The 16531-nt window shown below is 42.1% G+C and overlaps 1 protein-coding gene across 1 annotated transcript in view; it reads left to right on the top strand.

Moving 5' to 3' along the window:
* The window catches only part of PRDM10 (PR/SET domain 10), a 44271-nt gene that overhangs the window by 14659 nt on the left and 13081 nt on the right, over positions 1 to 16531 (top strand). The window contains exons 5-13 of the mRNA XM_058818948.1: positions 1034 to 1153; positions 2113 to 2320; positions 2713 to 2954; positions 3991 to 4194; positions 6095 to 6167; positions 6777 to 6894; positions 7851 to 7980; positions 10136 to 10360; positions 15433 to 15780. Coding sequence (XP_058674931.1) covers positions 1034 to 1153; positions 2113 to 2320; positions 2713 to 2954; positions 3991 to 4194; positions 6095 to 6167; positions 6777 to 6894; positions 7851 to 7980; positions 10136 to 10360; positions 15433 to 15780 — 1668 coding nt within the window. The remainder of the gene's footprint in view (positions 1 to 1033; positions 1154 to 2112; positions 2321 to 2712; positions 2955 to 3990; positions 4195 to 6094; positions 6168 to 6776; positions 6895 to 7850; positions 7981 to 10135; positions 10361 to 15432; positions 15781 to 16531) is intronic.

Here is a 16531-nt window from a genome sequence, read left to right as displayed (position 1 = left end):
TTAAACTAAGCAACTAGTTTGGAGTACTAAGACCAAGTGCTTACATTATGAATTTTGTTGTCTGCTCCCTTGCTACTGGCCCAATGCACTGTTCTCAGTTTTATCTGATATTTATTAAGCACTCTGCAGAAAGGCAAGAGCTTGGATTTTACCAAAAATCAGAGACACAGACTAGAAGCCACACGATATCAGCTGTAGAGAAGGATGAAAAGTCACGTGAAATAATGGTGCAAATTCCAGTATACATAAGCAGGAAACAAAAGGCAGGAAAGGTGATTCCTAGGGATTCAGCAATAAAGCAAAGCACAACTAAGGTGATTCCTTAGTTGTGCTTTTTTATTGCTGAATGGATGAGAACAATGTAATATGCATTAATTTGCTTGTTACAGCACCAAAAAAAAAGTATGTAAACAAAAATATACAGTTTGACCAAATGTAAAGAAAAATAATTGTTGGGAACTTATTTTTTGAGAGGTTGATCATCTCATGAGGTCAATACACCATCTTGGTTTTTATGGAGCCTGGATCATAGAATCACCGAATTATTTGGATTGGAAGGGATCTTAAAGCTTATCTACTTCTAAACTCCTCAGCCATCAGCAAGGTTTGGTTGAGGAAAGAAAAAATCAAAAAATGAGGAAATGTTTTTAGTCCTTCTTTACCTTTTCCCTTGAAAATGAAAGTAAATTTGGGTATAGAGGAAAAGAGACCCCAAATCACTGGTTTGACCAAGAGCTAAAGAGATCCTAACATCTGTTTTTAGTGCAATTGAACCCGGGACCTTAATTTAAAAATATGTAATAGGTAATTCAGAAATTGCAAAGTCTATAGATTTTAAGTCTTTCCCTTTGTCCGAGGAGCTGCAGGTTCTGTCCAAGCCCATTATCCCTATTTGAACCCCAAAAATGATGGGAATGCAGCAGTTTTTGAGTAGAGTGCAGGGCTCAAGGGAGCTGTGCATGCCGGGCCCTGCCCATGTGTTAAGTGACTGATGGAAATGCTGCAGTGCTAAAATGAGTGCCTGTGATTTTAGGTAACGGTGCTCTTGCCTGCTGCTGCTCAGAGCATGAATCCCACCAACCTGTCTGTGCTCGGCAGCGTTGCTGATCCCCCCCAGCCAGTGGCTCTGGAGCAGGGGCCACAAGCAGATAGAGTAAGTTGCCAGGCACCCTTTCCTTTTCATGTACGAGCGCACTGATTCCATTGCTCCATCATCTCTGGGGATGAAATGCAGCTGAGTGATCTGGGAGGAGATTTGAGAAAGGTGTAGTGCAGATTGTACTGTCTTCCCTAGTCTTGCCATGGAATGTATGGGGGTTTAGGATATCATATATTTAATATACAGAGAAACCTGTTTCAGTTATGGTTCTGTGAGCAGCCCCTTTAAAAGTCTGTCAGTGCTGAAAAGTGAAGTTAACAGAAGGTGTAGTGCTGACTGTCACAGTAACATCCACTGGGTTTCCTTGCCAGTGTTTTTGGGCAGCTCTGCTGTGTGTACTATTTCTTGTTCTCTACCTGAGAAACTTTGTGGGTGATGAAATATGCGCCAAACTTCAAATGTTGCAGTTCTTTTAAGGAAGGAAAGGGCTAAACTTGAAAATTAGTAGAAGTGTGCAATGGCCTCAACTGTTCTTCATGTCCTGTGCTTTATATCCAGTCTCCACATTACCTCACCCCTTCTTGACCTCTACCTTTGTACTCTGGAGATTGGTTTTGTTGGATTGTCAAGAGAAGATGGTGTGCCAAAGTGCAGGATTCTCTCACTTGTACAAAAGAAATTAAAATACAGCTTTAGGCTCTAGGTAATATCCACAGAGCCTGGACTTGGTTTTAAACTTTCTGCAAGGATCAAGAACTTCTCTGAGTTCAGTTTCTTCTGAGAACTGGGTCCTTGGCAGGGTATAGCCAGGGAGTAATACAGGTGTTTTCAGTGAGGCCATCAGCAGCAGCCAGCCATGCAAAACATCCTTTGGCAGTCATTTAGCACCTTCTCTTGTCCTCCTCTCCATTACCATAGGCAGCAGGAAGGGTAGGCTAGCCAGGACCTTCATTACTTGTCCTTGTGGTTTGCTTATTGAATCAGCTTGAACTGATTGTGAATTCTCTCCTCAGGCATCATTACCTGTGCATAACCAAGTGTTACCTCCTATGGAGGCTGTGGATGGTTCTGATTCTTTAGCACCTCTGCAGAATCAAATGGAAAGGATAGAAACAAAAGAGGAAGATGATGAGGATGAAGATGAGGATGAAGATGGGGAAGACACTGACATGGATGAGTGGGATCCAGATCCACCTCGACCCTTTGATCCCAATGATTTGTGTAAGCATGTGCAGTCATATGTAGTGTACTACCTGCCCCCCCTTCTTTTCTCCCCTCTCCATTAGACCTTTAGTAAAGAGAGGCAAAAACCATTCAGATTTTCGCAGTAATGAGTAAATGTGAGTCTTGATTCACAGAGAAATGAGAAATGTGAATTCAAATTGGGCTGCTTGACTGAAAAGACAAAATTTTGTCTCTAGTGAAGTCTCTGAGCTGATTTGTTCCTATTTTGCTGGACACTGGCCTGTCTAATATTTTGAAATATAGACAGACTATTGGCATAAATGTTCCCACAGCTGAGCCAAAGATGTTTAGAGAGAGATAAGGCTGTCTCTGAGCTGGTGTGTGAGTGTCTGCCTAAAAGTCATGTCCTCTCTGCCTTTGTGTTGCAGGGTGTGAAGAGTGTAATAACGCACATCCCTCAGTGTGTCCAAAACATGGACCTTTGCATCCCATCCCAAACCGGCCTGTGCTGACCAGGGCGAGGGCCAGCCTTCCCCTGGTGCTCTATATAGACAGGTTTTTGGGAGGTGTGTTCTCCAAAAGGCGCATCCCAAAGCGAACACAGTTTGGGCCTGTGGAAGGACCTCTGGTCAGACAGACTGAGCTCAAAGACTGCTATATCCATTTGAAGGTAAGGGTGAGAAAAGGGGAAATCAATTTGTGCCTTAGCTTTGATTTTCATTAATTTGTCACTCTACTTTCATCAGTTCACTAGAGATATTTTGTTACTTCCATCTCTGAATGTAACTAAGAAATACCCAGATTGTTTTGGCTTCAAGTTTGCTCTGTTATTCAGGGTGACGCACTAGTCCCCATGAATGTTTTGGCACTATGGTGGTAGGCTATATATATGTATATATAGGGTGCATAACATGGAAGGCTGTGAATCACTATCACATGAGCTGAAGCAGCATCTGGACATAAAAGTAGCAGCCCCTTCTGAGGAAATTCTGCAGCCATTCTTTTATGTCATGTTGTAACCGCAGTTCAAAATATGTTTCTTACTTTTCTATTCATAAGATGTAGGGGTGAGGAGATATTTTTATGCCTTTCCTCTTGCCAAGTAATTGTATGGGGTAAAATGTATTTGAGTGACTTTTATCCATTTATCCATGCTGGTTTCACTAGGAAAAATTAGTCCTTTATTTGTTGGAGTTTAGATCCACAGTCTTAGGAGGGCTCTGATGGTCAGTGTCTGACAAGCAAGTTGTGACCATAGACAGATTGAGCAACCAAGAGAAGTTGAGCTAAAAAAAAAGCTGTTTCCTGCTTGAGACAGTGTCATGACTCAAGAAATGGAAGGAAAAGTGGGTCTGCCAGTTAGAAACTTCTGACTGATGTTTCTGTAGCCTACTAAAGCTACAGCTACTTGTGTGTCATTTGTTATAGTCACTTGTTCATACTGTGCCTGACACCCCTTTAATGAATGATTCTTGTCCCTGAAAACCTTGGAAGGATCCATTGTGCCTCCCTAGTTAATCTTTACCTGTTGCTAAATAAGTTTCTGCTTGTTTCTGGATCTCTGTTAGTAAAGAGAAAATGAGCTATGTCTTCATTGCTCCCCTAATGTAACAGTTGCATGGGCACTGTAGTTTCCTTAGTAAGTCAAATTCTTTTGAATGTGCTGCCAGGCAGTTACAGTCACATGTAATTGGATTTTGCTACAGGTTTCTCTTGATAAGGGTGACAGAAAAGACAGAGACTTGCAAGAGGACTTGTGGTTTGAGCTGTCCAGTGAGGCTCTGTGTAACTGGATGATGTTTGTGCGTCCAGCTCAAAATCACCTGGAGCAGAACCTAGTGGCCTATCAGTATGGCCACCACATTTATTACACCACCATTAAAAATGTGGAACCCAAGCAGGAACTCAAGGTATGGCATTGCTTGTGTGTCAGGATTCTGTCTTTTTACTGGTTAAATAGTACTTTAAAGTTGATGCCTATTAAGTGCCAAAAACTACTGATGTGAATAGTTTTAGAACTTTTTTCCTCTGAAAAAGCCTGGCCTGAATTGAATATCACTGAAGTCAGTAAGTAGTTAGTCACCAACATATGCGTTTTAATGAGCTTTGGTTCATGAGGAAATTTAAAATAAAATTAGGTAAATTACTTGTCTCTCCCTGTCATGCTTTACACAGCATATATTTTGCTGACACAATCTAATTTTTATTGCAGCAATTGTATTTTTTTAATTCTGGATGCCCTTTCCAGTTAGCCCTGTGTGTTCCTGGCTTGTTTTCTGGTGCCTTAAGTGAATGTGGTGTCTCCTTTTACCTGGCTTTCCTGGAGCTTTTGAAACTTTGCATGTGAAAAATGATAAAGGATATTGTGATTTCCCTGTGGTTTGCTTTTTGTTCCCTCTGAAAAGTTATTGATTATCTTGAGCTCAAAGCAGTGTGACTGGCTGAGATGGCCTTAATTTTCAACATTTTCTGGGCACTGGGAGAAGACCAAAAAAATTTGATATCAGGAAATTTTGTTGTTCTTCAAATCTCTTCTTGAATGTAGATTTCAACAATTTGTCTGGAAAAACAACTGTTTAGTAAGTGCACTTACTGAATCAGGGCAAAAGCCTACTTGTACCTTTTAAGAGCAAGACTATCTGAAATCAGTCCTTAATGTTTTAAGCTGAATTACTAGAAATCTTACAAATCCATTTTAACTGTATTCAAATACCATTTTCTCAACAGTTTTTAAAACAATTCGAAATAAGACTTTGAATCTGTACAGACCTCCATGTAGGAGCATCATTTTTCTTACTTTGTGTTAATAGTGTCTTTTGGGGTAAAATGGCTTGCTAACTGGAAGGCTTAGTGTCCTGATTTCTTCTCCAAGTGGATGTAGGGCATTCATGCACATTTTGTCCAGAGATTAAAGTAGTTGAAGCTGGGAAGTTTTGATTTGCCTGCCAGGTGTGTAGTCCAGGAGCTCCAGGTTTTTGTCTTTGTCCAGCTAGTGAGATTCCTGCAGAGTGATGCACCTGCTGGAGAGTCCTTGAAATCCTACTCACCTCTGCCTGTGCCCACTGCAAGTTCAAACTTGTTTGAGTTTTTCCTGATGAAAATCTGTTGATGCCTTCTTTGAGAAATCTTTTCTAAAATCCACTCTTTTTCATCAAACAAATGAAATGATGGAAGAATTCTCATCTAAATGTGAGCATCTGCTTTTAGGCTTTTATAAACTTTATCTCCCTGCCTCGTGTGGTTGCCTTTGCTGAAGGCTTAAATTCCTTGTATGACAAAAGTGGGTCCATCATGCTAGCCTGGCAGAGTTTTGTTCTGGGAAGCATAACCATATTGTTCCAATCCTTCTGAAGCTCAGAAGCATTTTAAATGAGTCTATGTGGATGGTGCTGCCTATTGTCTAAGTAAGGAGAGCAGGAAAGAAATGGGAAATCCCCCAAGTTAATAACATTTCCATTCCTCTTGGTACAAGTATCAGTACTCTGATGACATCCTTCCTTTACAGTTATATAGCTGGGTTTGAAGAGATATTAATCTTACTTCCTTTAGAGCTACTGGAAGCCATGTGCGAGACAAACATTTGTGTTAGGAAGCTAGACCTTAAAATGAAATGGATGTACTTCCTGGGCAAAGCTCTTACATTCCTCAGTGGGGCCACACTGATCTTACCAGACTTTATTATTGAGGGTGGAAAGAGAAATAAGAGTTAGTGGTTGAGGCAAGTGAAGTAAATGTTAACCCATTTTAAAACAAAATTCCATTAGTTTTGGCTCCACTTCAGTGTCCTGTTACCTTGTGCTCCTGCTGCAGGTGTGGTATGCTGCCTCCTATGCTGAGTTTGTGAACCAGAAGATCCATGACATAACTGAGGAGGAAAGGAAGGGTAACTTGAGATCTTCTGCTTTCAGTGTGGTGGTGGTTATGAGTTGCACTCCTTACTTTCAAGTATATGGCCTGTATAATGCTCCCAAATTTCTGCTAGGTTAGGAAAGGTTAAGCCACATCTTGATTGTGTTATTGGGGCTTATTTCCAATAACTATTCTCATAAGAGTATTACCTTAATTTAAGCCTTTTCTTCAGTTTCTAGGAAGTTTTAGGTTACTTCCTCCGAAGAAGAGATCTGTTTCTGTACTCACTGTCTGCTGTGTGACTGCTTTAGATTTAGAAATTTCCCTTGATTTCCCTTAACTTACACCAGAGGCACAATCCTGTAGATGCTCTTCCACACAAGGGTGAATTTCAGAATACCCCTGACTATCTAACAGCGTTGATATTCCATGAGAATTGTCCCCAGTGATCTTTGTGTCTCTGTGATGAGCTATGGTCTTGGCACAGTACAGAAAATATAAAGGCAAAGACCAGTAGAGCAGGGCTGGGTATTCTGCAGCCTGTCTAGCCTTCAGGGGAGAAATCTGGCCCACAGAGGATAGAGAGGCTGGGGGTAAAAAAATGAGGTGATGAGTGAAATGGTGTTACTGACATTTCCGACAGTGCTCAGGGAGCAGGAAAAGAACTGGCCATGTTACGAGTGCAATCGGCGTTTCATGAGCTCAGAGCAGCTCCAACAGCACCTCAACTCCCATGATGAGAAGCTGGACTTCTTCAGCAGGTACTGACAGCCTTAGCTTTGCTTGTGGATCACTGTGGTGCTTCCCCAAACATGCAGAAAGGAGGGGCTTTGTCCTGCAAATTTTAGTGACCAACTCAGGAGAGATCAGGTCAGCACCAGAATGGAAAATCGTGGCAGCAGGAGGCTGACTGGTCTAAGACTCAGTGAAACACGTAGCTTGAGAGAAATAAATAGTCTGTTGAAATTAGTGAAGTTTTTTTGTTTTGTTTTTCTTTTGACAATGACTTTAAATATTTGTAATGCTTCAGCATCACAGTATTGAAATACTATGTTTCTCAGAGATACAGAAATAACAGAGCTTGGAAAACAAGGCTTCTAGTGTCTCATTGTGCCACTGGCAAGATAGTTTATCCTGACTTATTGAAAACTGAATCTACAAACACCTGTCACAGAGCAGAAGATATTGGTGCCTTCTTTTCTCCTGAAATGTAGCAAGTGACTGTTTTGTTTAGCTTTTCTGACACAAAATTGTTCCCTTCTGTTTAGTGCCTGACATCAACAACTGAGTGCTTTTTGGGGAGGAATGTTATGGCTTCAGATTTCAAATGGGTGTCCTTGTGCACTTGTTCCGGCATGCTGAAAATGCTTCTCAGCACAACATAAACTGGGGTGTTAGAAGAAGTCTGCCATGGCAGAGGGCTGGATGGAAGCAAATAGTCCTCTTGGTCCCATGATTACTGATAGAAATTTTAATGTATTCTGAACCTTGGCTTCTCATAAAGCACAAAATAAATAGATACCAGGCAGAAACCCATTGTTTTTGCTGCCAGAATTTATTCAGTTTTTATTATTTACTGTATTTTATTATTTACTGCATCATTGATGCTGAGTTGAATGGGTGAGTAGGAATGCTGAGAAAGAAAGCATAAAATCAGTGGAGAATCCAAATTAGTCTTTTTTTGTATCTTAACCTGGAGCACTCCTGTATTCTGCAGAACCAGAGGCCGAGGTCGTGGGCGAGGAAAGAGAAGATTTGGACCAGGCAGACGCCCTGGGCGCCCTCCCAAATTTATGCGCATAGAAGTAACCAGTGAAAATGGTGAAAAGTGTGAAGAAGGAACACAGGTATATTTTTGGAGATGGAGGGAAAAAAATAGCACATGGAATGTAAACTCTTGACTAAAAGAATTTGGGGCATCAGTGCAAACTGAAGGTATGCTTTGGACTTACACATGAGTAATTCTTGGTTTCTAGCTGGAATTCTCTGCCAGGAGAGCACACTACTTCCCTACTATAAAACCTGTAAAATCACTTGGATTTCTTCATCAAGTTTCACTTCAAAGCCCTTAGCAGTGAGGTTGGGTTATTGTGACAGTTTAGCAGCCTCACAGAAGTAATTCAGACAGTAAAACTGTAATAGTAGTTTAGGCTTCTATTTGTCCTTTCTGGAATGTGAGATCAGCCTGCTCTTAAAACTGTTGCTGGTAAAATTAAATCTGTTTGAGATATGATTCTCCATGATGTTTTAATAATAACAGAAGGGCCTCCTGTAGGCAGGCTTATTGCAAAACGTTCTTTTGCTTGTAGCTGTTGGTTATATTCTGCAGGGATGTAATATGATGCATTTAAGTAAAAAACTAAATTCTCTGGTGGTGACCATGCTTAGGTTACCACTAAGTTCTTTTATGAGCAGTGACAAAAGGAATCAGTGTTCTGGTTTATGACTTAGCTGAAAGCTGGTATTTGGAGTGGTAATTTTCCTCTGGCTCCTCACTGGGTCATGGCTCTGTGCTGACTCAGATGGAGGAATCTATACTCTGCCTGTGAATTCCTGCTACAATGCCCTAAATGCTGCAGGCAGGTGCAGGCAGTTGTGAGCTCACCCTCTCTGCAGGCTGACATGACACACGCCAGCCTCATTTAGACAAATAAACCTAATGCTGGTTCCAAACCCTTCACTCTGGGGAGATGGCGCTTGCTGGGCACAGTCCAGTGTGTGAGTGGCCTCTGGACTGGAGGTAGCTTGTGTCCTGCCAGCTTGGAGCATGGCACAGAGCTGGCTCACGTGTGTCTGTGCAGTGGGATAGGATGATGCCCTAAGCCCTTGGAGGTCTGCTCACCTCGCTAAAGCTGGGCACGAGTTCTGCCTGGGAGCTGGAGAGTCAGGATGCTGAGAACACAGCTGAGTGTCAGCAAGGTGGAAACTTGCCACCCAGACCTGGGCTGGACACTGAGATTGTGTATTGTTTACTAAGGGTCTCTTTCTGGTAAGCACTCACAGTCTGTAAGGGCCTCATTCCTTGGTTTTCTTCTCCCACACCTGGTTTTGTGTTTTGACAACACCAGTCTTCAACTGACATAATTCAAAATTAATTCTGGTGTTCTGTTTCTTAGCTTGTGCTTTTAAGTTTCTTCAGTTGCATTATGTGGTGTCAAATAAGGATCTGTGGGTTTTTTTTTTTTTATGTAATAGAAGATAATTCCACTCCAGAAGAGTTATTGGAACTCACAGGGAAAGAATGTAGACTTCTGGCATGTGCTTCCTGCTCACAGCACCTCCCTTTTATGCTAATGCAAAAGGGGAGGAAAAACAGCTTTGTATGATGTATGGAAGTGATGTGTGCAGAGCTTGAAAGTGGATAAAAAAACCACACAGTGCTCAGTGTGATCACCTTGTTTGGCACTCCAGATAGTTCTTTAGAAAGGAGGAGACACTGCAAAATGACACACAGTGTTTCAAAGTGACAACAGTTTCCATGAGACAGAAATTCTCTCTTTTCCTGGGTCTGCACTAGTCTATTTGGTTAAAGCAGAAATAGTCCTGAGTGCAGAAGAGCCCTGTTGGCTATTATCCAGCTAATCAGCCAGATAATGCTGATTGGTTTTGCTGCCAAAATTTATGCCATTTTTATTATTTATTGCATTTTATTATTTACTGCATCATTGTTGCTGAGTTGAATGGGTGAGTAGGAATGCTGAGAAAGAAAGCATAATGACCATGGCTGGGCAGAGAGAGGGATGGCCCATGGAGAGTCACCCACCTGCAGCACTGCCTCCCTGGAGCTCTGGGTGACCCTGCTGTAGGTGAAGGTTATTATGCCAAAAGCAGCAGTGGACACAGTAGGAGAACTGTAGGAGTTAGTATAGACACTACACTATGCTGTTTTATTTATAGTTTCTGATTAAATATGTACAAATCTTGTTGTCTGCTGAGTACTATCAAAAGTGTTTTTCAGTGGGTGGGGGGAATAATCACTGGTTGTATGATTTGCGATTTCAGGACTTGCTGCATTTTTCCAGCAAGGGGCAGTTTGATGAGGCCGGACAAGCCCCACTGAATGGGCTGGAGCAGCAGGAACAGACTCCGGTGCCAACAGAGCCACAGGGAGCGCTGGAGCAGCAGGAAAACCACGTGCTCCATGTACAGCCACAGCACGAGGTGAACACGGTGTCCACACAGAGCTCCGTGACAGCAGATGACATGAGGCGAGCAAAGCGCATCAGGGTAAGCACAGAGGATGAGGGATCACGTCCACTGTAACCCAGGGAATGCCAGGCCTGCCTGCCAGGGCCAGCTGGTCCTCCTTTCACTGTCAGATCCATTTCCAAATCCCAAATAAAGTATCTCATTCATAGCAGTTTTCTTTGCACTGAGAGGAAGACAAATCTCACATAAATGACTCAAAGGTGTTAGTGAGAGTATCTCACTAACAGTAGCACAGTATCTCACAGGTGTTAGTGAGAACTGGTCAGGAGCTGGAGCTGATTGAATTCCATCACAGTAATTCTTGCATGGAAACACAGTCCATCCAAACTGGTAAGCAGGGGTGCTTCAAACAACTGACAGATCCTGGTGCTGTGGCACATACTAATGACTTGCTCACAGCACCATCTGTGTCTCTCAGAACTCTCTTGCAAATAATTGCCGAAAAGGAACCACAACACCAGTTTGGATCCACTTAGATGATGATGATACTTAGTGATAAAGTCCTTTTTTGGGGAAGAAAACCCTGCCTTTGAGAGCAAAACCTGTGTTAAAAGCAAACACTTTGAGTCTGAGCTCTATGTCAACTGGCTGAGCTGGTTTTTCTCTGTGTGGGTGGGAAATGATTCAAGCACAAATTCAAATCCTTGAATCTTTGTAACTGGGAGATCAGTTTATTTAGCTTAAAATCTTTTTCTTCCATGTGTTAACTTTGGATTAAGGAAAGAAACAGCTGCAGTGGGGCCAGGGTTCATTTTTAGGGGATGTAATTTTTAGGGGATGAGGAACGATTAGAAAGAAGTTGAGTATTCTGTGTAGGAAGATGTTGAACCAAATTTTGCTTGCAGTTTAGAGTAATATATATGCAAGACCAATGGTGGTATTACCCCCAAAAATGTTGTGGCATGTCTTGAAGGAAGAGTTCGGCTTGGGCACATTAAGACTGCACTGTTTTTAACCATACAAAATGCTTGCAGTCTCTGAATGACAAGTTTCTACCAGCGATTTCATTTTCATATGTTAAAATCTTGTGGGATTTTTTTTATTGAATGTATTTTGAAGGGTGTATAATAGAGTACAGAGAGAGATGGTGAAGTTTTAACAGAGCATGGGGATGTACTGCTTACAGTGTGCTACAGCATCCTCAGAAAAGAAAAGAAAGCATTGCCCATTTCCCTGAACTTTTGAACCCAAGATGTGAACTTAGGATCCTCTGAAATAATTAATGTAGGAAGAAAATGACAGAAATTCTGAAGTTACTTCTTTGTCTTGTGACTTCGCTTTTGTTCTCTGTAAATTCATGACAAATGGATGACAGCTTAGAGGAGTGCAGTGGTGGTTCAGTGATATGTTTGTATCTCAAGTCTTCCAAACTTTCCCTTTATCTGGCAGCTCCTGTTCAGCCGAGTTCTGGAGATGTTTCAAGCCAGTAGCACTGGCAGAATGGCAGATGGATGGTTGCACAGACCTTTCCATATTGCATCAGACTGTGGGCAATGAGCACTTGAGATAAGACTAAACCAGCAAGCATCATGTTTTAAAAAATCACCCTTTTAACACTCACACAGCAGCTGCCTACAATAACATGCACTTCATAATAAAAGCAAGCAAACATTTGGTTTTTAGATATGTGGTACATTATTTTAAAGAACAGGTAAAAAGTCCTGACTTCTGGTTATGATTCTGAAACCTGTGTATCTCTTATTCTTCCTTATTAATTTGATAGGATTTAGTTTTCAAAACCAGTCATTCTTTGTGAATTACTTCAGCTTTTCTAAGGCTTAAGACAGTGGTGCTCTGAGAGTGTTTTCATGCTAGGTGGAAGCACTGATTTATCCTGCCCTAGGGTTCAAGTCCTGATAGGATCAGTTCATTTTTTAGCTCCTGCTTTAGAGTCTGTGGGATTTCGTTGGAGATCTTTAATTATGGCAGTTGGGGGGGTCCTTAGTATTGAAAAGAGATACACGCACCCTTCAAGAACTCTTGTAGAAAATTAGAAGAACACTGTGGTCCACAGCCAAAATGAATCTTTGTTTTTAGTTCAGTTCTGGGCAGTATGTAGGGTGTCTGTGTGCTAATGCCAGAAACAGGAGGGATAGGAATACGATTTGGAAAGCACAGTCACTTCCTTCATGGTGAAAGAAATACAAGTACTTGTGTAAAAAGGAGCACAGCCAGTAAAATGAGGTTAGAAAAAGTCCCTTCTCCTTAACTTTTTTACTCTCCTTCTCCCTATCCTGTTGTCATCCTGACCTAATTATTCCCTTCTGCTGAAAGCATTCTGTTCTTACTATGGTTCTACAATGCACATTGCATCCCTGTTAATGAGCCCTAGGAAAACAGGAAAGGTCACAAAACCCCTTCAAGATTAACTGTGGTTTTTGTCTTTGCCCTTTTAACTCCCCAGTTACTAACTACAGACTAAACCTGGAAGATCTGTTTAGTGTTTCCTGAGGCAAAAACCTCAAAGCAGTAAACTCTATTTGGAAGAGCCCTTGTAGTGACCTGCAGAAGTCAAGGCTTCTGTTTTCTCAAGTCAATTGCATAACATAAGTATTTTTTTCTCTCTCAATGCTGCCTGCTCAGCTGGAGCTGCAGGTAGGTTTGGGTTTTTGTTTCATTGGGTTTCTCTTGTATCTAATCCAATGGTACGTATCAACACTGCCTTCCATGTTGTTTGGTCCAACTCCTGTTTAGTGTTTCCCTGATTGATCCTGCACCATAAATCGTCACATTCATTCTTCTTTAGGTAACCAGTGTCCAGAACTGTTACCTGAATAACAATTTGCATTTCTCCAGTTCTTTTCATGCCACTTCTTTGTAGATTTAAGGCGGATTTTATAGGAGTAAATTGCTTGAATGAAGAGCCATAATATCAGTGTTAAAATTTTGGAAGATATATTTGCACAATTGTTTGTGCCGGATCAATACTACAAGTTAATGTGACAACACTTAGTTCTTTGGTTCTGTTTTTGTAGTTGATAGATTACCTAGGCAAAAAGCAGTAAAACATTTCACATTCTGTAGCCCTTAAGATAACAACAGGGCTATGTTGAGTCTGGCCTGCTGTATTAGCAGTCAACTCCCTGCTAAGGTACTAGTGATCAAAACTTAATAGTGCAGTTCAGGACTTGAAATACATCTTTTCACCTATGTTTTATTAGCATCTCCCTGTGGTTAAGGGAATAATTACATCTTTTGAACTCCAAGCAGCACATCAGATTTTGCACAGCACATGGCTGGCTTTCCAATTCCCAGTGTGGTTTAGAGCAGATCCCTGTTTCCCATTCTCCACTTGTAAAATGGAGAATAGTGATGATGACAGCTCCTGGGAAGCCCTATTTGGAGCTCCTGTATTAAAGTGTTAATATTTTTTTTGGTAGCAAAACATTTGCTCTCTTGTTCTTTTCTGGAATGAAAGTCTAGGTTTCCCTCTGCAGTTCAGATGGTGAAAAAGGATCTTGAGGTTCACAAATTTAATTCTTAGCACAGCATTTCACAGTATTCCCAAGCTGTCCCCTCATTCCAGCAGAAGAGCTCATACCTTTATTAAGTCAGTGTCAGCTGTTGGTGTGCGCTTAAGAGACACAGCAAATGTCAGTTGTGTCACCTGCCACATTCCCACAAGCAAAGGAGACAGGAAACCAGGGAAATCTGTTTGCAGAAGTCATGAATGGGTCATATGGAACACGTGCTCAGAAGTGTCAGCAATATTCTAGTGGAATCTGAGTGGTTTGGGCTGGGAAGAACCTTAAAACTCATCCAGCTCCACTCCCCTGCTATGGGCAGGGACATCTTCTACTATGACAGGTTGCTCCAAGCCCCATCCAATATGGCCTTGAGTGCTTCCAGGGATGGGGCAGCCATAGCTCCTCTGGGCAGCCAGTGACAGGGCCTCGACACCCTCCCAGCTGAGAATTTCTTCCTAATATGCAACTTAAATTTATGCTCTTCCACATTATTTCTCTAACTATCATGATGTAGATTCTGTGTGTAATGTGAAAAAAGACATCAATAAATAATGGTTTATAGAAGTATTTGAGAGAAGAGTGGCTATTGCTTAGACTTCTTGCAGAGGAATAGAGCATTGCAGTATACTTGGAGTGCAGTATGGGTGACAGTGTGCTGGGGGATTTCATAGGACTCAATTCCAGCTTTGCAACTATCCAACATGAAAGTTCTCATCTAATATTGAAATGCAGGTGCAGGACCTCCTTCCCTCTTTCTATAGGCAGTGCATCCAACAGCATCTGTTCATCTAGCGGAGAGTACTGGGTCAGGACTGGGATGGCTCTATAACATTTATCTGAAGGGTAGGGAGAAAACAGAGAACGATCATTAAATGTTACAGAAAAGGCAGAGTGAAGGCAAACACACACCAAAAACATAGGGGCTGAGAAGAGACATTGTGCACAGTAGAAGTAGAGAATTGCTCACAAGGTCTTATGTGCTGCTGATGAGGCTGCCATTCTGCCTTTGTCATCATGTTTTGAAACTCTGTTCTTCTTTGTGGCAACAGTAAAAAACAGTTCAGACCAGCATTTCTGGAATGCATGTTCCACTGGAAGTTCTCCAGACAATGCTAAACCACTGCTGCACATCTCTGGTGATATTTGATGCAAAAGGTGATCTTGTAAAGGGCTGTGGAATTTCATAAGCCCTGCTCCTGAGGGAAACACACAGTGCTGGCTCGCCATTCCTTTGTGTGGTGGCTGAACTTATGATGTGATGCCAAATAATCAGCTGGAATTGCAGCTTTTCTCAGGCCCAGGTCTGTGCTTCAGAGAGGACTTCGTTTTATTTTACAGAAAAATTGCATGTTTAAAGAAAGTCAGCTAAATCAGAAGAAATCGGGGATGTAGAGGAAACTCCTGCACTGTGTTCCGCTAGCTCAGGGTGTAGCTGCAGATGTTCCTCCTGACTTCTGCCTGTCACAGCCTCCCCTGCTGTAAACTGGAGGCCAAATATGATGGAAAATAATTTCTTGAAGTTTAGGTTCACTAATCATCTGATATATTTAATTCTGAATATATATGGATGTGGAATCTATACATGGTAAGGAAAGCTAACGGTCTCTTGGATGCTTCTTTCAGAATGCAGCTCTGCAGCACCTGTTCATCCGGAAATCCTTCCGCCCGTTCAAATGCCTGCAGTGTGGGAAGGCCTTCCGGGAGAAGGACAAGCTGGACCAGCACTTGCGGTTCCATGGGCGGGAAGGGAACTGCCCTTTGACCTGTGACATCTGCAACAAGGGCTTCATCAACAGCGGTGCCCTTGAGAGCCACATGAAGTTCCACATGGACCAGAAAACGTACTCCTGCATTTTCTGCCCTGAGTCCTTTGACCGCTTGGATCTCCTTAAGGATCACGTGGCCGTCCATGTCAATGATGGCTATTTCACCTGCCCCACCTGCAAGAAACGCTTCCCAGATTTTATCCAGGTGAGATGCTGTACTGATCTGAAGCGCTGCTTTGGGGGTCTCTCAAAAAGGCTGTGGGTTTCTCAGTGCTCTCCATGTGTAACTGCACAGCAGTTCATTCTCACAAGGTGCAGGGGTCCACCTCAGTCAGAAATTGAAATGGAAGAGTGACCAACCACTGCTAGACATTGTCTTATGACACTGAAGTGCTCTGTCCACTAAATCATCAGATGTGATGCTTCAATCTGTCATTAGAAGGCACTGAGTGCTGAAGGGTGGATGCCTTATTCCTAAGAAATTCCTGAAGCAGAGGTCCTGACTACTACATCTCCGTGGCACAAAAAGGAATTGTCTTTTGTTGTATTCAGCCTGTACTTGAACAGACCTTGCCCTTCTTCATTAAAACTCTGAACAAAAAAAATGGCAAGGGATTAAAGATGTAAAACCCCTCTACTTTCTGTCAGGATAATTCATTTGAACAGCTCGAAGAAATGGCAGAAAAGATCAGGATACTCTGCTTCCTGACATCCCCCTGAGCTTCGGTTGGGCACTTTATTCTCCTTCCCTGCACACTGCACTGGAGCAGTGAGTAATGCGGCTACTCTGCACTATGCTGAACACTTGGACAAGGTCATTACTAGAATTTAAAGATTCTATTTCCACTTCCAGTAAGAAAAAACTGAGATGGACCGTGCACATATTCATTATCCTTCCCAGGGACAAAGCAATTGATGTCTCTTACTGAGCTGCCTGAGTGAAACTGAAATGTAGA

Source organism: Ammospiza caudacuta, chromosome 23, assembly GCF_027887145.1.
Source record: "Ammospiza caudacuta isolate bAmmCau1 chromosome 23, bAmmCau1.pri, whole genome shotgun sequence".
NCBI lineage: Eukaryota > Metazoa > Chordata > Aves > Passeriformes > Passerellidae > Ammospiza > Ammospiza caudacuta.
The sequence above is the reverse complement of the archived record's forward strand: the minus strand, read 5'-3'. Positions and strand labels throughout refer to the sequence as shown.